Source organism: Molothrus aeneus, chromosome 6, assembly GCF_037042795.1.
Source record: "Molothrus aeneus isolate 106 chromosome 6, BPBGC_Maene_1.0, whole genome shotgun sequence".
NCBI lineage: Eukaryota > Metazoa > Chordata > Aves > Passeriformes > Icteridae > Molothrus > Molothrus aeneus.
In genome coordinates, this window is record NC_089651.1 from 33,778,521 (window position 1) to 33,804,680 (window position 26,160).

Genomic DNA, 26,160 nt, shown 5'->3' on the forward strand with positions numbered 1-26,160 from the left:
CATGAAGTCAGAAATAAATAAATCATGTTTGTTAAAAGCACTACTGCTTTGGTTAATTTTGTTTTGAAGTACCTGAACAATAGGATTGTATCTGCCCAAGTAGGTAAGTATGAATTATTTGAAAGCATGTGTTTTGTTTGACTGAATTGGACCAATTTCGTACCAGAAAAGAGCCAGTGAAAGTACAAATTAGTTGACAGTACACAAAGGATAAGGTAAAGGAAACTTACACTGAGGGAAGTATACTTTTTTTAAAGCAATATCCATAGTGTTCCTAGACACAGTACACTAATAAAGCCCTTGAGAGGGGAAAATCCAATTATTCTCTTTTGCAGATTTTGAGTATTAGAAATACATTTATATTTATAGCCAAATTAAAAATGGGTGGAAGGAAAAAAGAAGAGTTGTTCCTCAGATCCGGGTTTCTCCTACATTCAAAAGGTTAAGACTAAAGATATCCTGAAGCAGATAAATGCAACAGTTTGAAAGACCGTCTGTGAAAGATGAAAAAAATGCCCCAAGAACAGGCATGAAACATATAAAAAGTCTGGATCAGAGAGAGCTATAATCTCAAATATTTAAAGTAGTTTCACTATCTAGGACTCAGCAGTTTGAACTTGAGACACCAGACATGCCCCCTTAGCTTCCAGCGATGCTGTGAATGCTGGTACAAGGTCTACAATGGATGGAGCTGCCTGCTGTCTTGGTGGGTGGTTCTACAGAGAACATTAGTAGTACTGCAGTCAAATTTAAAAAAGCTCCTCCATATATCAGGAGAGAAAAAATACAATGTTACAATAGTGCAAAAAAGCCCTAAACCATATTAGCATTTAGAGGACAGACACTTCTCCAAACTAGGAGACTAGGAGAAGTACAGTAAAATCACTTTAAAGAGAGGTTAAAAAAAAAAGAAAAAGAAAAAAGAAAAAGGCCATAAGAACAGTCTGGATATCTGGATATGAAGAAATGCTGAAAAATTGCCAACAATCTGAACATCGAGAGAACTGATACTACAAGCAACACTATAATGCCTTGAAGGTTTGTTCCTAGTTTTGTCACTATGCATTCATGCAAAATGCAACAGGAGGGGTGTATTTTACAGTGGACGAACTGCTCATTACATCTCCCTGTACTTAACCCTTCTAATTGATTTTCAGCTTTTCTAAAGTAGAAATTGAGGTGCAGACCAGAACATGATAAGGCAAATTTTGTACCTGGCAAGACTGTGAAAATGTGAAAAAACCTACAAAAATATTGGCAGGTTTTCTAAAACTATATATTTGAATTTATGAACTCTAAACACAAGCAGACTGAAAGACAAGCACAGCCTGAAAAATGAAATGTGATGTTGCAGCTTTTTTGTCTCATGAAATTTTATCATCTTTTGACCAACTTTTTTCAGTCCCTTGCAGTGCATTGGAGGTAACAAGAGTGGATCATATGTACCATGCTGCATGTTTCACAAGAAACTCTGGAAACACACTTGAAATGGAAAATGCATTTGATTTCTTCCAGCCAGACACTAGAAGGTTCAAACTAGACCAGATGAAAATAATTATTCTGATTTGTTTAAAATGGAAGACCCTAAATGAGGCTACTTCTTGTATCTACCATAATCTGTTGAGAAGGCTCACCATACTTGTTGCCTAAATCTTGAGAAAATGGGTAATTTGTGTTCACTTTCATACATCTTTTGTCACACTTAATCTAAAGCAGAACATATCAGGTCCACCCATTCTACAGCAGGATACAGAAACACACCAAATAAAACCATGTCCATCCAAGAGTTTTAGAATTAACATGTAACATCCACCACTGAAAAGCAAAGTAAGATTCAAATACCAACTTTAATAAGTAAGACTTGACTTTCAGATTTCCTCACAAGGGATATTACTCTGGAAAATTCAAATCAAACACAATTTCTTTCACAGCATAATATTGTTCCAATCTTGACACACTACACTGCTAAATTCTGGAAAAGATAACCAACTAATTTATGACTGAGCAGAGATACTTTTGGCAATACTTTTAAGGAGCAAGTATAAAACCAAGTTAGTTTTTTTTGATAGAACCTTTCATCTCTCACTAGATGTCCTGCATTTAACAGCATCCTAGTTCTTATTTATTGTACTTGTCATTCAAAGAAAAGTCCAATTCAGGACTAACAGAGATATCCAAACTCAATCTTCAGGGAAAAAAATGTCCACTGGTACGTGACAGTCTTAGAAAGCATCCAGCTTGTTGACAGAGATTTAATCTGAATCTAATACTCTGCTCTTTCTGCAGAAAGTTTATGCTGCTTGTACCAATTCCATCATGAAACTCTTAAGAAGCGTGTACACAGCACTCAGATTACCAAAACATTCTTGATTTCAGACAGACTGGAATTACTTTGTCAAAACATGCCAGAGTTCCTTCACAGCTGCCTGCTCATTTATACAATTTAAGATCACAAAAGTGAATCTGACTTCTCTCAAGGACGCCTAGTCAAACCCCTGCTCAAATTGGGGCAAACATTATCATTCAGTGAGGTTACTTAATTGCCAAAGATAGTAAACCAAATGAAGAACTTCACTTTCTTATGGGGATTTTTTTTCCTCTCCTGACTTGAGAGGCAGCCCTCTACCCCAGGCAGTGGATTATTCCAGCCCAGGTGCAGGATTTCACACTTGTCTTGGCCAAACATAAGGAAGTCCCTTTCTGTTTCCCCATTCCCACATCTAGAGCCCCGTTATTGAAAGTCCTACCTCCCTCCCCTCCAATTTGGTATCACCTGCAAACCTGAGGGACACAGCACATCCTGTTATCTTAGTAATGGAAAGGGAAATGAACCAGGACTGGCTGCAGGATCAGCTTCCACAGCCACCATGCCACCAGCAGCCATCCCGTTGTGACACTGAGCCACTGCACAGACACAGAATCACAGCTCTGAGCCCCGTGTGCTCCTCTCAGCTCTTCCTCTCACTTCATAGTTCCAGCTTCGCTATACAAATTACCCCATCTGCCTACAAGGACAGGGAAAGCTGTGCTACACGACTCTATTCCCATCTAAGTGAGTGATATTAGGTCTACTCAGGTATTCATAAATTCCTTTACAAGCATCAATTTACTGCTGTAATACAGAACATTAATGTAATGAGCTATAGATATTTTGTCTTTTAGTGTCAGTTTTACGTAACACATAATTTTTACCCGTACCAATATTTTACTTTAGCATTACTTAATTATTGAAAGCTCAGGGTCTAACACTTAAAATCAGATGAAATATAGTGTTTAAGGGCGTAGAGCTGAGCAGATTTACAAATTAAATTTGATTTGCAATTTTCAATTTAAGTAATTTTTCTTTAAGCTTATAGTGAGAGCTTGAATGAACTCTAAAAATACACAGAAATGACACACTACCCAGAAATAACTCTGTTAATTCAACTTAACTGCCCTCTTGCTGTCAGCATTTACTTCTGATCAAGTTCTATATTCTTAACATTTATGTCAGTCATTTTTACTGTGCCGACCACTCTGTAAAAACTGCAAGCACTTAAAGGTAGAGGAATAAAGTAAAAGAAAAAATGCCCAGTATTTCTACTAGACTTTTTTCTACTAGAATTTTTTTCTCTTCCCTCCATTCAAAATTAAACATATAAAGAAAGAGAAGAATCTCCAAACACCAGGTTTAACAAAAGTATTGTCAACACATGCAAAATTATTCCTATTTTTCTTGCATGAAATTTATTACTATGCAACTTACATACATTTTTGTATTTGCGGTTGTCTTTGTAAAAAGGGGTTTTTTGTAAGTTAGTTTATGACTCCTTGGGAGGTTTTTTTATTCTCTGCTTCATATACCTCTAATACAGAAAATTCCCATCCTGAAAGAATAGGTCCTCTGTCTCTTCTGAAGTTTTATGTATAGTAGAGCATTTGCTTGATTTTTCTGTTCTCTAATACGCAGTATTAATATAATCATAATCTATTATTCTAAGCCTCATAGCTTGTAAAGTTGCTGCTAATAGCTTCTTCCCACTGCACAGTTACAGCCAAGAATCTCCATGACTGTTGGCTTGTCTGCTGCCTAGTCCATGAAGGCTGTCCTGTAATTAACCTGTTAGAATCATCCATAAATACTCTTTGATAAAACAAGACAAATGGTGCAGCAAAGAAGAAAAATCTGTCATCTTGACTGTAAATTTCTTAGTTTAAATGTATCAATGTGTTTTTCAAGGGCTTGGAACTACACTAAAATTTGCTGTTAAAGACACGAACAGAATGGTTTTAACTTGAACTACAGTAGTAGCAATAATACTTCCATAGGTTTTTCAGTTTCCTTAAGCCATTACTCTTTGTGAAATAAAATTCTTTCTAAGCTTGCCAAAAGTCTTTAACATATAAAACCTTTATAGTGTAGCTACTGAGACCAGTATCTAGCCGTGTTCTCCTCAAAAGACAATAACTGGCATTTCCAAAATAAAAAAGTCCAGTATAAAATTTTATTATAAAAATTTAAATGAAAATACAGATGCATTACTGAAATTATTAATAGCTGCAGACAAAACATGTGACTGCATCCTGAGTAATACCTTCACAAATCAAATCAGTATCACTGCAACACATGCACTCATACTCAGCTATGGCAATTTAGAAAGTAAATTCTGAACACTGATCAGTAGGTACATCAAAGCACTTCCCCTAAGATACTCCATGAACTATTTCTGCTTATTCTCCATGAATTAAGGACATATTTTAGAAGATACTTCAAAATTTTACTTCATTCTACTCCTCCTTGTTGTCAATCTCTATACTAGAGCAGTATTAGTAATGCTTTGTATTTTCACTGCAGATTAGTAATTCCCTAGTAAATCAATTAATGATACAGATGTTAAATCAATGTAAGAAAAAAAGTTTACTGCCTAATGTCCTTTGAAATTACATTTTCCATGTGATCAAACAATCAACTAAGAACCAAAGTCATAACGTTCAGAACGTTATTTACATGTATTGACTTCTGAGCTTAAAAGCATTAAGAAAGAGAAAGGTATACTTATAGATCAATGACACATATAGCTACTTTTTAAGTTTAAAATTCAAAAACAATATGATGAGAGCTGACCAACAAAAAAGAGTCAAAACTTCCCAAAGAAAATCATTTTCCTTTAAAGTTGCAGGTTTTGTCAATTAGGTTAAGCTTCAACAACTTTGTCCAGAGATGCAAATTACAAAACTGATCCCTCAAAAGCACTCACTGAATAACACTTTTATAATTCCACAGAAAAAATACGACAGTGTTGACTCAGATATAAAAAATTTAAATACTGTGAAATTGTAAGTTTCTGGTGTATCACTATCAATATATTAAAAGCAAAACTGACTTAAGATGCCCTATTTTACTGAGAACTTTAGCATTTACTGAAGACAGAAGACATGAAGTCCCTCTCCACAGACTACAATATATTATGCAATCTGTCCAGTTGCTCGACAGGCTGTCAAGAGGTGTAAGGCCCAGTCCAATCCTGATTTACACACATGGCCTTTATACCCACTCATCAACTGATGCAATCAATACCAATCCTTTCATGACTGTCTATACCAAGGACTTAAGATTGGATGTTTTATGGATTAAAGAAGCAAAAGAACAACAAAGTTCAGCCAAAGCAAGAAGAGAAGTAACTTTAGCGTCATAAGCAGTTCCCAGTGAATGTTGTTTAAGACTTATGTTGTTTAAGACTTATTAAGAAACCTCAAATTTACAAAAAATAAGTCCTGGAGAACAGTGTAACAAGACAGTTAGTAAATAAATGTAAGCATTACAAGCAACCTATTTCTAGTTTTTAATGCCTAAATGCCACTTAAAGAGTTGAACCAGGACTTACTTCAGAGAATAGTGACTTACATAAAAGCCAAAGAATGGCTATTTCTAGTAAACAGGTTTTAGACTACTCTCCTCTGCCCCTTACCCCAACCATCTCCATTTAGATGAGATTATTTTTGTATTTTTGGCAAGGATACATATTTTTGAAGTTTTGCCAAAAATTAAGAAAAATGCATATCTTATCTTGAAACACATCATCTTCTATAACACCCTTTCACATTCTTTCTGAATATAGAGAATTTAACACTGAATTATCTGTTCTTCCTTTTGCCCCATGCTCCTCTCCTCTCCTTGCCATGGTTAAAGAACTTATTAGGACTGCATAGCCATGATCAGAGGCTTCTTTTCTCAGTGCAACTCTATTAAGACCACTCCCATCTACATAATAAAAAACCCCTTTAACCAATATTCCTGTGTAATACCTTTTTCTCATGCAGAGACAATTTTACATATTCAAGAGTGACTATTCTAGCCTGGAAGCCAGCTATAGTGCTGAATCTTTTATGAACAAGGCATTATTGGTACCACAGCAACAAATCCATATAATTCCACTTAAAAAGTTCAAGCTTAGAAGCAAAACCAGAAATACTAAACCCAATAGATGAAACAAAAGGTTTGTAAAGACTGTGCTATCATCAATTTAAAAAGGAATTGCTGGTCATTTCAACAAAATATATTATCCAATACTAAAAAGGAAAGAAATATAAAATAGAGAGAAGATTAAATAATCATTATCTGACAAAGACAGACTCAAGGTGGCTAAAGGAACATACTGAGCAGTAAAAAGAACACTGTAAAAGTCTAAAGCATGCTGGTATGAGCTAGTGAAAGTCTCATTTCAAATCAAAGGTTATTTACTTTACCGGGCTCAGCTCTTTGCAGTTTCAGGAAGTGGGGCTGGCAGATGCAGGACTGCAGCCCATCTTATCACCGTTTCTCAATGCTTAGAGCCACACATTTGTATTACACACCACTACTGTCTGCACACTTCAGACTCCTAACACTCCCTTTCCTATCAGAGCACTGCACCAATGGTATGACAATCTTCCTAAGTCAAGATAAAAGGAAAACAGACAAGGAGCTTTGCCACAATCTATTTTCCCCTAATGGTTCTCTTCTGCACCATTTCCCAGCCAGCCAGGCCCAGACATCAAAAGAGAACAGGATCAGAGCTTCATGTCTCTGCCCAATGTTTCAGGAGAAAACAGCTCCAGACCACTGTCTTATACACATGGCCAAAGGCTAATATTTTTTGTTTGTATACATTGAGGACAATTTCATTCATGCAGTGCCAAACTGTGTCCTGCTTCAGTAATAAATAACTGCTTTGATTTGTTCAGCCTGGAAGACCTCACTACATTGCATCAAGACCTGTTTTATTATTAAGATCTATGCTTTGTGGTTGGCTCTCTCAATGCTAGGTATCCATTTTTTTGTACAAATAAGCTCTAAACAATGAATGAATGAATGAAAATTGTAAACAATGAATAATTTTAATGTTTTGTTTCTTTCAGATAAGCACACACCTTAAGGAGACCGAGGTAATTCAAAGCAAGCCAAATGTGGTGCCTTTATAGCTGGTTTCTCTGTTCTCTACCCACCAAGAAAATACAGTGCACTTCCAGACCTTTTCCTTCTAGAAAACTCAGAGTATTTGTTGAATTCCTTGGAAACAAAAAAAATTAAACAGAATGGCTGCTGAAGAATTTCTGTTAGAGAGGGGAAAAGTGTTTACTATTTTTCCATAGGAGCAATAAAAATCAAAAATTAATCCCTGCAAAGACAAACCTATTCAACAAATCTTTATTTTGCTTTCCTTTGCATACTAGAACCTTACTGAATAAATCAATTTCAGATTAGAGTTATAAGCTGGAAACAGAATTGAATTTTTAAAAAGGCTTGAAACAAAAATGCAAAAATCTTTGTACTTAAAAAAAACCACACATGGTTTGCTTCACACTCTAAAGACTTGCTTTCACGGCTTTGAAGAATTTACAATACGAGCATATTGTCAACAGCTATCATAATTTCTGACCCTGTCTCCCAGTGAAGGTCGGAAAATCATCTGGATATTTCCAAATCCCAAGACTGTAGCAATAAAGCTATCATATCATGTAAGTTGCTCTGGAGTGAAATTTAAGAGAAATTTCCTAGAAACACAAGTTTTTAAAAATTATCAGTATTCAATAGCTTACTTGCCTAAGTATACATTAATAGTAGCAGTTAGACACAGCACCTTAAAAAGGGGGGTGGGGGAAGGGAGAAAAAAACACCACAGCCCACCCTACAGGCTGATTCTCCTAATGAGAAACCTTACCTTGTTTCACAAATATTAACTTCCACTACTTTTCCATCTGGTAGTTATTCCCAGTTAATGACCCGTTGCAGATAGAGCCATTTCAGCTTACACTCATACAGAACAGCATTCTGCTACTAGATAAGATGTTCTACTAAAACCAAAGTTGTTGTGCTTTACCCCAAAATACATAAATAAAAGATCAAGAATAGGACCCCTTGCTATAAGGGGTTTAATTCCCCATTCCATCTTTTCACATGATCATTTGAGAACTCAAAAAATTTAATTAAAATTACATATTGAAATCATTACACCATTCCTATTTGAGTTCTTCCTTGGCATTTTTTCTGTCACTGGCTTTTTAAGAAGCAATAACTTGTCTTTCAAATCTTAAGTCTCTGTTCATGAAACAGTAAATGGGACATGAGAATACCTGAGAACCACTGGGACACAGTAATTAGTACCTGTCATTTGATTTGCCTAACTACTGCAAGAGCTGTTTCTAACGCTTACTGCAAAATCTCCCGTGGCATCAGCAACAGATGCTCACTGAACCCTTCGGTCCTCCCAGGCTTGAGAAAACTGAAATGGTTTTCTCTTACATGAACTAAAATCTTAAATCCACAAGATTACCTATGAATCTAAAAAGGTTATGTCTGTTGGAGACAGCTATGTACAAGCAGTACATTGCAGCATCAGCTGGTTTAACAGTTCTTAAGGGAACACATCTGCATCTCAGTTCTTGGTTTCCCACAGACTGACTCTATCACAGCTATACAGAATATGCTATTTGATACTAAAAGAAAAGAGCACTACCTTAGAAAATTTAGATGCTACAGGGACAGGTATTCAACTACTTAATAATTTGGCACTGCTAAAAGTGCAGGGGTGTGTCCCTATTAGCATGTCAGGACAAAAAATGATGGTAATGAGGCCTTCAAAAGGCTTTTTAGAAGTCAATTTAGCCTTTTCAGAGATTTACTGAATGTGGTATAATTGCAAAGACTGCCAACACAAGAAGTTGAATGTGATCCAGAATATAGCTATAGAAACTACATCATGGAAAGAAAGCAAAGGCATTTAGACTAAAAGGGTACGAGGACTAAAATTACAGGGGAAGGGAGCAGAGCAGCCTTATCCCATTTGAAGGTTTCCATCTTAGCATCTTGCTCTCCCTAGTAAAACTCAGCAGCATGATGCACAAGAAATACAGTAAGGATGAGCAGACTTTTAAAAGAAGCATCTCAATAGCTTACAAATGCTCAAGGATTACTGGACAATAACAGGGGAATAGTAAGGTCTCTAGGTTTTAATTATATTTTAAAGGGATGTCTGCTTCAGTTGTATTTTGTGTGCCAAGTTATGCTGGAACATTCCCTGATTAACAGGTATTGAATATGACTAGAAAAAGTATAAAAATACAACCAGGACCAGATTACTTTAAAGCAAATAATTAAACCACATCAATGTATCTTAAGGAAAGCTGAAGTGCATAATGAGCCAAGTGATGTTTCACAGCTACAACACCCCTACATACCAGGCATTTAGAAAGGAATCTAAAAAAGGGGCAGAAACATTTCCACACTTCTGTGTTGGTCAAATTATCCAGACATAAGTTACTCATTTAATTTTAAAAAGACCTTGAAGAAAGGTCATCCATGCATGTGCCCACCCATGGGAACACACCCATTAGTATTGCACTCCTATAACAAAGGGTGCTATCTGATGCAATAGTTCTGTTTTAGAGAGAAGCAGTCCTTTACTGATATCCCACCATAAGATACAAGGATTAGAAAGTGACAAAAAAAAAAATTGCATATGTTCTTCCCAACTCACCTGATGATACCAATCAGAATCTACATTTTCCCTTAGAAAGATAAGGATGTATTATACATCTATTTTTGCAACACATAACATGTTAATCAATTACCATGCATATAAAAATGAATATTTGAGACGATCAACAATGTTGATACTTAGTAAGTCTTCATTCAGTGACAAATAAAGTACAACAGGTTTGAGGAAATAAATCATGTATTTCACATAAATCTGGGAGAAATAAATGCTTTAAGACATTATTATGATATCCTCTCTACAATGGGCTAGCCATCTGTGAGGCTTAGGTGACTGAACCAAAACACTTATTTGGGTTGTGAGCTGTTAATACTTTTGCTGAGAATGCTCTGCTGCTTGTGAATATATTCATTCATATAATGGGCTGTTATGTCAGTCAGTTCCTCTAAATGTATATCCTAGTATACATAACTGATTCATCAAGGGGAGCCTACGGAAATTACTATTTTAGTATAAGAGGGGAAGCACATTTGAAGCAGTGGGGTAAAACCACTTGTTGCTGCTTAGGAAAGCCCTTGCATAGTAAATAAGCCCTGTGAATTTCACTTTGTTCCTGTTTTGATTATTAACATATAATATTTTTATTTTTTGCTTTTAGTAAATGCATAACTTGTTTATGAAGACACCATTTGGTCTCAATAAATTCAAATACAGCTTTGGCCAAATGCATGGAATCAATTTGTTCGGGATTTGTACCAGCACCAAACAAGAGCGACAATGCAGAGGCAGCAGAGCAGAGGCAGCAGAGGTCATGGTCACAAGTTTGGTACCTCTATGGCATAAATCAGGTACTGCTGTCAGGTGCCTCCTCCCATTGCCTTGGCTTTCACTCTGTCCCATGCCATGGCTTTCAGTCACAGGTGGAGCCAGACTGCAGAGTGAGCATGATGAAAAAGAACACAGGAAAAGAAAAATATTTTTCAGTTGAATCAGTTCCTGACCTGGATCAGTAATATGACTGCACAAACTGCAGTGCCATTTGGAGAGGGAGAGAATGGCAACTCCCTAAAGAGCCACCAAAGAAACAGAAGTAAAGAGTTATGCAGCAGGACTTGCTTTACAGATTTTTTTCAGACTTGTATTTCTTGCTCTGTTTTTTTTTCTTTTTGTTGTTGGGTTGTTTTTTTTTTTTGTTGTTGTTGTTTTTTTTGGGGTTTTTTTGGTTTTTTTTTTTTCTATTTGGTAATTTTTTTGATTTTGAAACATCTCCTGGTACATTATTGAGCTAATTCCTTTATTTTCTTTCATGACTTGGACTATATCAGTCCCCACTAGGTTGGATAAGTGCTGACTAAATATCAGTTAAACATCAATTTGGTAGACAGATATTTTTCTAATCTAATGTTTTGTAAGTTCTGGTTCAAGCTGTCATCCACCTGTTGATTTAAGACTTGTTAAAACTATTTCAAGTGTCAAAAAGTAAAAACAACCAATACTTAGCAGCTTGAGAGAAGCTATGAAGTTGTCAAAAGTTATACCACATTAATTCACTTTCATAAAGAAAACAGACCATACTAATTTAAAACAGTTTCGTGACCTGTGTTTCCTATAATACTTTTCAAGAGACTACATAGGACTTGAACTCTATCTTCTGACATTTAATTAATTTAAATATTTACCTAATAACTTTATCTGAAATTATGACAGTTTAACATATGAGATTAAAAGAAAGGGTCTATATCTTTCAGCAAACAATTAAATATGAAGCTGTCATCAAGCAACTCAATTCCTTCTTTTTTATAAATGCCTTAGGACACTATCTACTTTCCAATTCACCAAACAATGTAGCACAATGTGACACCATTACAAAAATAGCATGCGAATTTTGTTCATGTTTTACGTCTTACCTATCTTTTACTGCTAGATTAGCCAGACATTTCTCTCCTTAACAAAACCACTGACAATAGAACACTAACTACAGTCTCCCATGGCAGCACTGCCAATTAGACTTGGTTGTAAGAGTTGCAAAAGAAAGACAGCATGAAGTAGATAATTAAAACCTTACAACTACCAGCACAATAGGCACCACTGGATATATCACTAAATTCACCCAAAGTACCTATATTAATGGTGAGGCAAGTTCTCTGGATTATTGCTAGAGATGCTGCTGTTCAGACAGGAATGCAAACACATGGCTTTGTGAAGCTGCTTAAGATACTGTGTTTCCCATATGCCTGAAGGGGATCCACCAGTTGCACTTAATTACAGATCAGGGTAAGAAGATAAATCACTCTAATCTGGAAAATCAAATTAAAACACAAATACATTCACACTTTGTTCACAGAATTTATGAATGGTTTGGATTGTAAAAGACCATAAAGATCATCTAGTTCCATCTCCCTCTGCTATGGGCAGGCTAGATCAGGTTGCCTAAAGTCTCATCCAGCCTGGTCTTGAAGACTTCCAGGGATGGGGCATCCACAACTTCTTTGGATAACCAAATCCTAACACACAATATAGTATACTATAGTATACTAGAGTATACTTTTCAAAAATTCTACTTAAGTACCTGTGATCAATTATTTTAACATTATCAAACAAGGCTTTTTCAGGATTTTCTTCATAAACCAAGTCAGAAAGCTGAAAATAAAACAAATCTAAGCCACAGACCTGCCTGGCGTTCAGCCTCAGATACATCCTTCCTTTTTTCCACCTTGAAGTCTTCCCTAAATATAAGATCAAGACTTCTAACATTTGCAGGTTTCCCCACACAATTTGCTGCACTAGGGGTGAGACTAGGGCTTTGAGCTACATACCAGGATCCTGAGAAACACCAGTGTGTGCTCTTTCATACCTATTTGTCTAAAAATTTCATGTATAAACACACAAATTCTGTTTAAGAATGCCTGGAGTCCTCCTCAATACCGCAAAAATCTCACTCAAGTAATACTTCACTGAGAAAGATAAAGAGCTATCAGAGTTGCAGGTACTTCTCTCAATGAAGCAAGTAAACATGGATTCAGAAGCCCATGGCCTGGAATAACATTAGCTAGTTCAAGTCCCTGGAGTAGAAACATATTGATACTTGGCTGAGTTATTCTCCATCCCCGCTTGTAGCTGTTTGAGAAAAATCAGTCATCTCAACATCTACTTCAAGTTCCTGTAATTCCTTACCCTTACACACACACAGTTCAGACCAGCTCCTGTGTTGAACAAGTCTCAGGCGGGGTTGTAACTTGAGAAGTTAAAAAATGTACAGTATTACCAATAGTGTGTTGCAGGAGCGGTAACTCTTCTATTTTTAAGATTTTTCGTGAGCAAGCAAGAAATTCTGATACCCTACATATCAAAGAGAATGAGATTTTTTTAACAGATTATTTTCAAATCAGAATCTTATACGGTACATACTACCATTACTCTCAGATTAATATCTCTTTCAGGGATTTCCTTTACCAATACAGTATACTAATCAGTTAGCTTTAATAGGAATCCCAGACTTTAGTAACTAATTCTTTGATCCTATGATGGCCAGCCTTGAATTTAATTTAAGAGACTATACAGCAAATTCATAGTAGATTCTTGCTGTATTAATGATTAGGAACTTTAGAACTGAACACAAAATGAAGAAAAAGGCTATACGAATTGCATCTGTGTATCCCAGACTGCAGTAGATTTCTCTTGCCATTGTTATTAAACCTATGTTTATTTATCCTTCTGTAATGAATACATAATGAAAAGGATTCAGTAACATCAGCAGCAGCTGCATCTTGAAAGGTTACACAAATGCTACCCACAGAGATCCTATAGAATATGTAATACAAACAAGATACAGTCAAGACTGATTATCATATGAATGACCCTGCAGAGTTAAAAAAACCCCAGCAATGCATAAGCAGAAAACCATTAAATTTTATTACTGCACTATGACAATGCTAACCCATAGACTGAGGTTTTACAGATTGCACAAGTGTAATCAATTGTACATCACTCATTTACCGGTACAACCCAAAAGATAGGGAAGACAAGAAAGTAATTTTGAAACATTCTCTGCATTTCAGAGCAATAAAGCAATCCCAAAGGTGCACATATGAAAAGAGCTAACACATGACATCACTCTGCATTTCCTTTGAAAGTACATCCAGTTCTTTAGAGATGTCCATAAGAAACACTGTTTCCCGCTCATATATTATATTGACCCCTTCCAGATTCTAAGCCTTACCAACACATGGTTTGCATCTATTGATAAACATCAGTTTAGTACATCAACCTCCTTTTATAGGCCTCAGTTTGCTTTTTCAATTCATTACTGTCAACACTGAAAGGAATGCAATCTCATTTATTACTGCTACTACTTCTACTGTTCACTCTTTTCATACCGTATTATACTGGTGAAGAAACTCCTGCAGATCCTCACGGTATTTGAAATATCCAGAAATAGTATCTTGATGCCTTGCAAATCCCATTTTGGATGTTCTGCAGCCATCATAATTTCCAGTAAATAATATTCTTTGTGGCATATTATTCAGTGAATAATATTCTTTCTAATTTATGCTGGTTAATCCCTTAATCCAGATTGCATTTCAATACAATGACTACCAAAAGCCAAAATAACAAATCTATGAACATGTGCCCTATGAACAGGTGCTCAGACCCCTCAGAGGTTCTGAGCCTCATTCACTGGTGGCTGATGATTCTACTTAAAAAGATGTGGCCAGAGAGCAGGTATGAGCAGAGGAGTTACACAGCTGCGCCTTAAGATGCAGGCTGCACATTGTACTGAGCACACCTTGCACAGTATGGCATCAGCTAGTCCTGACACTTCCAGACACCTGTACCTCTCAAAGGTCCTGCTTCCACTTCGTTTAAAAAATGAAACTAAGCACTAGCCAAGACTTAGGGTAATAAGGAAGTACCACACCTTGTGGAAATGCAATCCTACAATCAACTACATTATGATTTGAGGGTTCTTGTAAGATGTCTTTTGGTACTCACTATCCAATATGATAAAACTAAGTTCTGTACAAATTGCAGCCACACCAGCGTCAAAGAATTAACCTGGAAAGTTAGACAAGAATTTTTAGATTTATACTGGAAATATCAAAAGTGAGCAGTCTACCCCTTTTCTTTACAGTACTAATTACCCCTTATGAAAGCTTATAGTCACTTAGCAACTTGGTGGCAACTGCCTTTGTTTCAAGAATATTGATAACTAGATTATGAAACTACTGATTCAGTAAAAATAACATCTTAAAATAAAGGACATGTCAGTCAAGTTACTCCTATTCTAGGAAATTCTATGTGTACTCTGAGTCAGACTGCTTTGACAGATAAAGCACATAGTCACGAAATAGCTTGACAAAGTTGCATTTGCCTATATTAAATTTTCAGAATTTTCTGAATATCAATTCCATCTAGTTCTTGAGATATTTGTAATATGTTCAAAATGAAACACACCCAATGCTTTAAAAAACATTTCTATTGTTAGGAAAACAATTTTAATATCAGCCCTCAAACTGATGCATTCCTGTTATGATTAAATAAAATTGTCTGCTTAGGCAGCACTTTAAAGCTGAAAGAATTTTCATTCCTTCCATTTTCTATATACATGCAGATGTTTGACAAACTGTGTTATTAACATGTCACACTATTAGATATAAAGTATTTTATGAGAAAAAATGAAGTCACCATATTACTGATTTTTTTATCTGTATTCTTTTGCAAGAAATGCTCTGAGAAAACTTATAACAAATAGAGGAACTATGTCTAAAGCTAATTTTAAAACATAAGAAAGTGTATGTGTTGAATTCAATTTGAAACCCCTCTCTTCCATATTTACTTAAGCCTCAACACATGGATAATGTAATAGACTATTTTTTATATGTGACAGTATTTGTGGAGGACAAAAAAAGCTGAAGAGGCTGTAAATGCTCTTTTCATTGAGATTAACAGGCGAAAGAGAATGAAGCATGGATGATAAAGCCAAAAAGCTTTCCTAGAGGGAAGGAGTAATACACTCGAACAGGTGGAAAGGAAGCCAGAGCACAACCACAGGAGTTTACAGATGAATGTCAAACATTTAAAAGAATGCAACTCAGTTTTTTCCAGTACTCCATCCCTACAAATGTGTCCTAATGGACCCTCATTGACTGACAAATATACAGCCTTACAAGGCTGCTCTAGTAATCATTATTTCTTCACTATTCTGTGAGCTTCTTAATTTTTTCAAATAGTTTTAAAACCTAGCTCTATAGCCAAAAAAATTCCAGCCATTCTGTAGGAACAGTTTCTCTGCCCTTCCGTTATGTGCAGAAGCTTTCTGCACAGAGCTGACAAGCAATTCCTAGGACTGCTTTAATCAAATATTACACAAATTAACTGGATACCTTTTGATCTCCTATTAGCCAATCACTGATAAAGCATGGAGTTCACAAAACCTGCCAGAAACATCAAACATCCAACTAAAGTGCAGACAAAGTGGTCAGGGAAAATAAGAAATAGGAATTATGTACTCCAAGTGATTCCTTCCTCCTGAACTTGGAATGAAGCCAAGCGATAACATATCAAATTTTCACGGAAATGGCATAGCGGAAGCCTGGGTTTACAGCTTCAGCAGGATTCTAGAAACAAAAGGAAAAACAAAGAAAAACAAAAATATGGTCCAAAAGAGCAGATGAGGTTTTGAAAATTAAGAGCTTGACTGCAAGATGGAAAAGCCAGAAAATGGATTCTTTAAATAGAGCAGGAAGATAAAAGAGGGTGGAATAATCAATCACATGAGGTTAACAATCAGCAACATTACTGTTGCTGTTCCTAACATTACTAGTGTTAGGAACAGAAGAAGTTGGCATAAGCAGAGAGAATTAGTGCTATGTTTTGTTTCAAGAAAGGAGAGATTTTTGCACAGAGCTGGACAGCTGGAGATTGAGTTAAGCAGAAATAGAGCCGAGTGGACAATGGCTTGTTACTAGTGAATATTCACATTCAGGAAGGAAGTGCGCAAAATTAAAACAAGAATTAACTTGAAGTGAAACAACTATGGTTAGTGACTGAAACTTCTCCAAGAAGCAATAGTCATGGCTAAATAATGCAATTAATTTATCATAAAGAAAAAGGCATATTTTAGAAGTGGAAGTAACAAACAGAAACCTTGCCAAAGTAAAACTTGCACAAGTCAGAACACTAAAAGAAGTTGTTCACAACTGATTTGTTTTAGAATAGTAGCTACTCACAGAAAGAGGGAATTTCAAATATTTTCCCATCTTCTAAAGGCATTACAGATATGTAAAAAAGGGAAAGACATCATGAAACCAAGTTGATTGCCCTAAATAATGCAGGTGTTTTTTAAAGAGAGAAAAAAGCAAATGGAAAAAAAGAAATACTGTTTGAACAGGTCCACATCAAACAGACCTGAGAACCATACGAAATTCTTTAAAGTGACTGAGCTGAATCAGTGAGAAACCATGGGTTATGGATAAACACTTACAATAGAAAAAGCAGAGCAGCAGATAGTCACAGATACATGTAATTTTTACAAGATTTTCTACATCATTAAATTTTCAGTCCAAAGCAGTAGTACACCTCTGGTCATTCAAGTCCTTGAGACTGTGCTACCTACTTAAATGAATAGTTAAAACTATTCTTGACACCATTTCTACTTGTTTAGGCTGCTGCTCTGGATAATTCCAGCAGACAGTCTGAACAACACCAGTGCCTCACTATGCACTAATTTTTTTTTAGTATATTATTTAACAAATAAAGACTGGACCAGATGATTATTTTAAGGTTCCTTTCAACCCGGGCTGTTCTGCTATTCTCTGATTAGTGTAACATAAGGACTGAAAAATTATTAAACAAGGAAACGTTTTTATCATATTTAAAAGGCAATTAGAGCCTTTAAAGAAAGGTTGTTTCTCATCACACGGATCACAAACTCTCACAACCATGACATACTTTAGTCCTCACAATATCTTAGTACAGACTGGAAGTCCTAACTTGCACAAAGGCAACCTCATGCTCCAACACATCATTAGAGGCAACAGAAGTATGTAGTTCAACCAGCTGGTGTAGTCGTACACGTTGATTCTTTCTGTTCTGCTCTTCCCCTCCTCACCCTTCTCCCTGGCCAGAACAAAAGCTATTTGACCTAAGCACAAACATCTTTTATTAGGATACATCAGGTTCTAGCTGGAACACAAACAAACCTCACTTTTAGTTAAAAATTATATGAACACAGATCACAGAACATATCCCTGGAGATGTGAAGAAATTACTGAACATGTTACTTAGTGCTACAATTTAGCTGACAAGGTGATGACTGGTCAAAGTTGGACTCAATGACCTTAGAGATCTTTTCCAACCTAAATGGAATTTATGGAATTATGTGATTCGCAATACTTCCAAAGTACAACACAAAATCCAAAGGCAAACTTGTAAGCAAACTTGCACACTTTTTTTAATCCCTAGGTGGTCAGGGGAAAACAGGAGACAAAAGGAAAACCTACTTTTAAATTTAAAAAAAAAAAATTTAGGAGTCCAAATGAATAAAATATGAATTGCATAATCAGCCAATCCACACAGTGGTTTATGTGTTTAGACTCTTCCTAATGTCACTGTAAACCCCCCCCTTTCTCCCAGTTCCTAAAAAATTTCAAACCATCTCCTCAACCTATTTTCTGTTCCCCATACTTAAAGACAATTTTTGTTTTGTTTCCCAACTACCTTTCATTACAGATTGGACACTGGGCAAAAATGCAGCATTGCCTGAAATAGTACAGCTGAAGGATTGTCTGCATATTTGTACGGCAAACTTATGTGTGCTAAACCTAAGAAAAATATTCTTAAAAAAAATCATGATATGTGAGTACAAAAATGAAGGTGAACAGAAATTATTTCCAAACTTTTAAGCATTCTTTACCTAGATGTTGTTTTCTTTTTAAGCAAATTCAACAAATTTCAGCTGCCTAAAGTCTTCTCAGATAGTATTCTAGACAACTTTAGATATTCCCAGACACTTAAACAGTCAAGTTTTCTTTAGCAATCTGCCATTAAAGCAAGCGAATAAATATAATATCTGAAGGTTTATAGCTTTTGTTTACTTCAGCTTCCACTTTTTTTGCCTCACTCAGAAAAAGCATACTTTATGTAACTGCTTTAAATACATGTTGTAAACACTTCTCTTGCTAGAAGTAAGAGAATGTTCTTTTAACATTCTATTCCCTTCCAAGTCATTGATCCAGTCACAGAAAATTGCTCTTGCCATTACTGTGTGTGTTCCACACTATCTGTGTTCCACAGAGTGACATGAGGCACAGGTTTAAGAAAACTAACACAGCAGGGGCTGATATCATATTATCCAGGAAAAGCATTTACCAGTTATTTCATCCAGCAAGACATTTATGTTGCAGCTTCCCTTCCAGCTGAGCCTGTCCTCCCAAGACAGGTCTAAGTAGACAATATAAAAAGAGAATGAAATGCTTAAAGTAATTTTCTAATAACTATTTAGAATTAGGGGCTAAAAATGCCCAAGGAACTTTACTGCCTGACAAATATGTTCTGCAATGTTATAAAGTTTTCTCAGACTCGAGCCCTGAAAATTTCACCCAAATGAAATTTTGTTTAAAACAGTAACATTGGAGAATTTGTAGGGTTTTAACTTTGTCATTCCCTGAGGCTATCTGAGAGTTACTGTGTGCTGCTGAGCTCTAATGAACAGAAAAGCAGCTGACTGGGTGTGCCAGACTTTCTCTATGAAGTTGTTCCAACTAAACAGTTACTAGAGATTGTTTTAACTTGGACTAATGGGTAGGCTCCTCCCTGATACAAGGCCAAAAAAACTTTGCATAGTTTATATTCTCTCAGCCTCCCCACCCTTCATATGTTGTTTTTTCCTTCTTGTTAGGATATGCATAACCAGAGTACAAAAACAAGTTACTAAAAATCTAAATGTAAGTAGGCTGGAGGAAAAACAATGCCTGCTGTAAATGCAGAGCACTTGTTCACAGTAGCACATATACATGCATACATGAGAATATGAGCTTGTTTTTAATGCAACAGTCTGAAACATTCATATATTATAACAGTAAGGGACGATTGGACAGACTTAGTCCATTAACTAATTCCACCCTACTGTGTTTTTCAGGTCTGTCTTGCTACTTGATTGGTATATGAGCTCCTGTGGCAGCAGTTTGCGTAAACTGGGGGATACAGGCTAAACACACCAGAAAATCAATCATCAGTTCTGATCTGTTCTTTTTCAATTTTACTTGCTTTTAAAGGATTATTTACAGATTAAAGTCCCAAACAAAAATATTTAGACATCAGAACTGCATTATTCATCTTTCTCTATGTCAAGGCAACAATAAAATCTATCTAATGATAGAGAAGCTTAATGCAGTATTCTAATCAGCTTAGCAGTTCCTTTGTTAAGTATTTCTTACGTGCTGCTCCACGCTGAAAATTATTCCATGGTACAGTATTTAAAGGCCAGATGTATGGTGCAAACTTACAGACTTTGACTCATACAGCTTGGAGTACTATAAAAGGATAAGATTTTAATCTGATGGTTATCTACTATAAGAGTCTAATACAGTAAGCATTGGTCAGGCAGAAAGAGAACTTCTGGTTTTGTTCACAAGATGATATTACTTCTAAGAGCAGAACTATACAGCAATCAACAGAAATGCTTTCTAAAATGCAACATCAAGGGAACATTCCAGATGTTTTCTGCCCAGTATGATTCAAGTTCAACAATCCATAATGCAGTGAGTCAGGGTATTATACATACTACACTCCAGCACTACAAAAACTAAGAAGACTGTTCAGAATGAATCCTATTGCAAAGCAAAACACAGCAGTTTTAACTGTTATGGTACCACAAGAATAGCTTCTGCCAAATCTAGCAATTAGGGGATACTCACACAGGTCTTATGTGCATGGTTGCTGTACTCCAACTTGAAGGGACAGCTACCATGAAAATTTGTTAAGTACAGCCTTACTTTCCAGCTCTGCATTTTTATCACATACAAGATAGCACCAAATCCTGCCAAAAGCCTCACTTGGACCAAGAATGAACAAACTGTTTCCAAAGACATCATGACATTCAAACATTTTAACCTGGCATTAAACTTGATGCAAGCATCTGCCACATTCTGGGCAAAACATGGCACTGAAATACATCATCACCACTGAAGTAAGGTGCTGCCAGCTCTTGAGGAATACAAACCTACCCAGCACAAGTAATTACAATAAATGGATAAAGCTCTAGAGAGCCCCCATTCTCTTTGGAACATGGAGATGAGTGAGGGGGTCTGCAACATAACTACTTCGTGTAGTAATTTTTGCATACCTCCATGAAAAAGCCCACAAAGTCCAACTAATAATATCATCAAGCTTCTTTTATGATGAATGAGGCATCAAGCAGCTCCCATGGTACAACTTCCAATCTACAGTTTTACAACCAATTTGTTTTATGCATAAATCTTGTTGCATCAAAACTGGCTTTGTATTTATGAATATTGAATTTATTCCTTTTAATTACTGAAAATTTACATATGACTGAATAAACAGATCTGATGCCTCATATTTTTCCAATGTCTTTGTTTTCAATGTCTTTGTTTTGATCACATTTTTTCCTGTCTCATTTTTCCAAGATTTCTCATTTGAGATTTTGGAAATCTTTTCAAGGAGTTTATGTCTGATTGAGGTGGAAGGAAAAACAATTTCAAGAGATCAAGTCTGAATAGAATTGAAAGCAACAAGAGTAACAGAAATTCTGTGTATTGACAGATTTTTTAAAAACGACTCAGAGAGTCACAGAATTGTTTAGCTTGGAGAACATCTCAGATCATTAAGTCCAACTTTTGACTGAACATCACCATATCAGATACGCGATGGCACTAAATGCCACATCCAGTCGGTTCTCCTGAACACCTCCAGGGATGGTAGCTCCACCACCACCCTGAGCAGTCCATTCCAGTGTTTAAGAAGCCCCACTGTGAAGAAGTTCCACCTGATGTCCAGCCTGAACCTCTCTGGCATAACTTGAGGCCATTTTCTTGTCTTATCACTGGTTACCTGGGAGAAGAGGCCGACCCCCACCTTGTTACAACTTCCTTTCAGGCAGCTGTACTAACATCTTCCCTGAGCATCCTTTTCTCCAGGTTTAACAACCCCAATTCCCTCAGCTGCTTCTCAAAGGAATTACCCTCTAGAACCTGCACCAGCTTCATTACTCTGGACATGCTCCAGCACCTCAATGTCTTCCTTGCAGCGACAGGCCCAGAACTGAATAGAGGACTTCAGGTGCAGCCTCAGAAATGCCGAGTACAGAGGGACTGCCCTGGTCCTGCTGCCCCCACTATTGCTGATACAGATCTGGATGCCATTGGCCTTCTTGGCCACCTGGGCACACCCTGGATCATGTTCATCTAGCTGTTGACCAGCCCTCCTAGATCCTTTTCCACCTGACATCTTCCCAGCTGCTCTGTCTCCAGCCCGTAGTGCTGCCTGGGGCTCTTGTGCTCCACGTGCAGGATCTGGAACTTGACTTTGTTGAATCTCATACCACTGGCCTTGGCCCATTGATCCAGCCTGCCCAGATCCCTCTGCAGAGCCTTCCTGCCCTCCAGATGATCAACACTCCTGCCCAGCTTGGTGTAGTCTGTAATCTGTCTGAGGATGCACCTGATCACCTCATCCAGATGATAAATGAAGATATTAATCAGGACTGGGTGCAATACTGAGCTCTGGGGAACAATACTGATGCACAGTAAACTGCTAAGCTTTATCCAGCTGCTACAATTCTATTCTGAAGGATTTGGGGGGAAAACAAAGTGCTGAACAGCAGACACATAACTACACATCTTCAGCTTGCCATTGAGAAAATATTTCCTACATGTGAATAAGATCAAGTAGGATATTGGGAGGATGCACAGGAACACACATACATTCCTCCTCCACCTTAAAAAGAGAAAAAAAAAAAGCAAACCAAAACACACCAATCTTAAGACTAAATGCTTTCAAATACATAATTCTGTTGTGTTGCTGTAAAAAGATGCCCTCCTACACAAAATTCTTGTGGAAAAGGACTGGTTATATTACGTTGGACAACTCAGAATCAGGAGGGATCAGAGCATCAAGACATATTAAGGATACAATCAATAAATGCATCCTACCCTCCAAAGTAGTTCATCATTTTCACTTCTATTTCAATATATACATAAAGATCAATAATGGAGAAGGTTAATCTGACTTCCACTCAAAATGCACGAGGTCTTGTTTTTCAAAGACCTTTAAGAAAGGATTTTAAAATCTCTTGAAAATTAGGAGCAACTGATATTTGACCTTATAAAACTCCTCATGGGAAACCTGGAGTTAAAATACCAGAAGTACCTAACAAAGACAAAGTATGTTCTGACAAAGGAAGGAAAAGAGTCTTGGTTAAGAACTATAGTCAGTATCATAATAATTTATTATAAGAAGATGAAGGCAATTATGTTTTGTTAATATCAGCACTAGAAGCTATATGCTGTATATGTACATTTAATATATATTTATTTAGACACGCATAATACAGCACATGAATGTAATCACACTGTGCAACAATTTGAAAAACATCCGTGCTTTCCATTATCCAACTTACGGCCAGTTTAAAGCAGTAATTTAGGTCACTGAGCGCACAGCAAGAGAAGCTAGACATTATTTGCCCTACAGATACCTGAACTATTAAACCTTCACCTTAAAGAAGCCATTACCAAGATAAGATAGTGAAGAAAGGAGCTTGTTTGGTTTTTTTCTCTATTCTGAAAAAAGAAATTTGAATTTTCACAACAAAACACAATATGACACTTGTATTGGTCTCTGTTCAGTCCTTGCTGAACATCCCCGTCTGTGCCCAGATGTTCAGCCATGATCCAGTCTGGGTTCATGGGGCTGGGCAAAGCACCACAACTGGCCTGCAGCTGTCTGCAAACAGCTGTCCAGGTCAGAGCTTACAGAAGACCAGACCATCATTTGGCTGGTGTGCTCTTCTGGGCTGACCAATTCTCTTATGTCAGTCATGACCTTTTTTGTATAAATATATTCAAATATGCAATAGAATCTGACATCTAAGTGGGTCAGATTGAAAGTCATTATGATGAACACTGAAGTAACATTCTCACAACATTTAAACAGAGGGGAAAATACCAGCCATTGGCAAGTAGGCCAATGACCTATATTTCTGAAGTGACTGTTTAAGCATTTTATACTTAATTCAGAATTCTAAATAAGGCTAAGAACTATTTTAAACAATTATGTTTCAATTACATAAGACAATGACGACAAAATTAAAACTTAGACCTGATCCAATAACTCTCACTAGGTCTGCTAGTGTGGAGGAGGTGATAAATATCCACTTTCAGCTTTGAATTTCTTGTCTTTTCTCTGTGTTAAATCCTCTTTTACATTACAAAAATCCCAGTGTTCATTTTCTCTGTTCTGCCTACAGCCACCCCACCTCTGTGTTTCCCATCTGTCTACTCCTTTCTTGTTCTTCTTCAGCAAAATAACTCCTTAAAGATCTGTCTTGGCTCAGTTTGCCAGTTTAACTTGGCTAGCTCCAACACTAGGCTAGAAAGCTGCAGGTAACCCAGCTGCTTGGTTACCACCAGGCTATCAAGCAGCCTTGCTACAGCTTTCTTAGCTTAATCTGTGTCCAGTTTCAGATTACAGGCTTTATCTATACCTCTTAAAAGCATTAATGTTTACTTCTAACATCTCAGTATTCAATATTGTACAATCAAAAAACCCAGTACATACTTCAAATACCAATACTAAAGAAGAATCTTCCTTATTCTCCCATCTCACTCTGCTCAATATTTGATTCTTTTCACTGTCCCATCTCTGAGGCTAAAGGCATTCTCCCTGCTCAGCATCTCTATCCACGCTTCCAGAAATTCAAATAAACAACTATGATAAAATGTCTTTTCAACACCAAAATTCAGTTCAACACTGAAAGGAAAACATTTAACTCTGGTTATATCAATTTGTGTAATTTCTCAGTTTCAAAGTGAGCAGCAAATAGAAGTAGCTGTCACAGTGGCTGATGTTTCATTTTCTGTACCATATCTTTGATGAAACTACAACTAGACACGATGTTTTATATTTATATCCCCTAAGGATATAAGGAGTCAGTTTCTATTCTTTCAACTGTCAAATTCTGTTCTAAAGAGTAAATTATCAAATTCCTTTCAGCAAAGGCCAAACTGAATTAGTCCAAGAAAACTATGAACACAGAGATATTCCAGTCACTTTGTTTACCTAATACATAGCAAACCTGGGACAAGAGTCAAAGGCTGATAAAAGGCTTTTCCAGGGAAGAGGTCACAACACTCAGCACTAAAGCACACGAAATGTTGCCTGAAATGTAAATACAAATTCAGAGGCAACCACCATTGTGACTGCTTCACAGCGTACACTGTTCACTGCTTCATATTACATCAAAAAAGGAAGGTAATCAAGTATATTCTGCTGTCCCAAGATACAATCCATCTTGGACCGTTTGGGGCACAGCTAAATTGCCATGACTACATTACTTAGCCTTACTAAACTGAAACTTTTTCTGTTACAATGTGCTACAACTAAAAGCATTATTGCTTCACAGCCATTAGGAATAGGCAAAAATCACAGTTTATCCTCATCACAATTTCTTTTACACAGTGGCAGAATCACTTGCTCCCCAATGTGTGGTTTTGTGCCTTTGATGATTCCCGAATACATACCTAACTGCACTTGACCCTACTGAATTGCACATCTTGCTGAGCAGGCTGTTTGGAATGTGACATCAAACACAGCCAGGCAGTCCTCTCCCAAGTCACTTTGTTGCCTACCGGTATTACCAATCATACTGTACTCTCATAATATAGACTACAAATGTATATGAGAAAACCTGATCTCAGATCTGTGCAAAACACCATGAAGAGTGAGCCATATGTGAGGGTTCTTGCAATATCAATATGCAGCTTTTAAGTGTCTGCCACAAAGTAATTTTATTTAGATCCTGAATGCTTCTCCTTATCATGAGTGGCAAACTCTGCTTAAGTCAGGACATCCACTATTTCTTCCTTACTCATAATATGCTGTGGCAGTAAAACAATAAATGCATTTATTGTTTAAGACCATTCACTGTCTTAAAATCCATGTTGACTGATGCATATGAATATGGGGTGGG

The 26,160-nt window shown here is 36.7% G+C and overlaps 1 protein-coding gene across 3 annotated transcripts in view; it reads right to left on the reverse strand.

Moving 5' to 3' along the window:
- STXBP6 (syntaxin binding protein 6) overlaps positions 1 to 26,160 on the reverse strand; it is a 97,278-nt gene that overhangs the window by 33,032 nt on the left and 38,086 nt on the right. The window contains exon 2 of one of the 3 annotated variants that reach the window (XM_066552451.1): positions 10,784 to 10,884. The exons of the other annotated variants lie outside the window; for them this stretch is intronic. Within the exon in view, the coding sequence (XP_066408548.1) occupies positions 10,784 to 10,884 (101 nt within the window). The remainder of the gene's footprint in view (positions 1 to 10,783; positions 10,885 to 26,160) is intronic. 3 annotated transcript variants of the gene reach the window in all.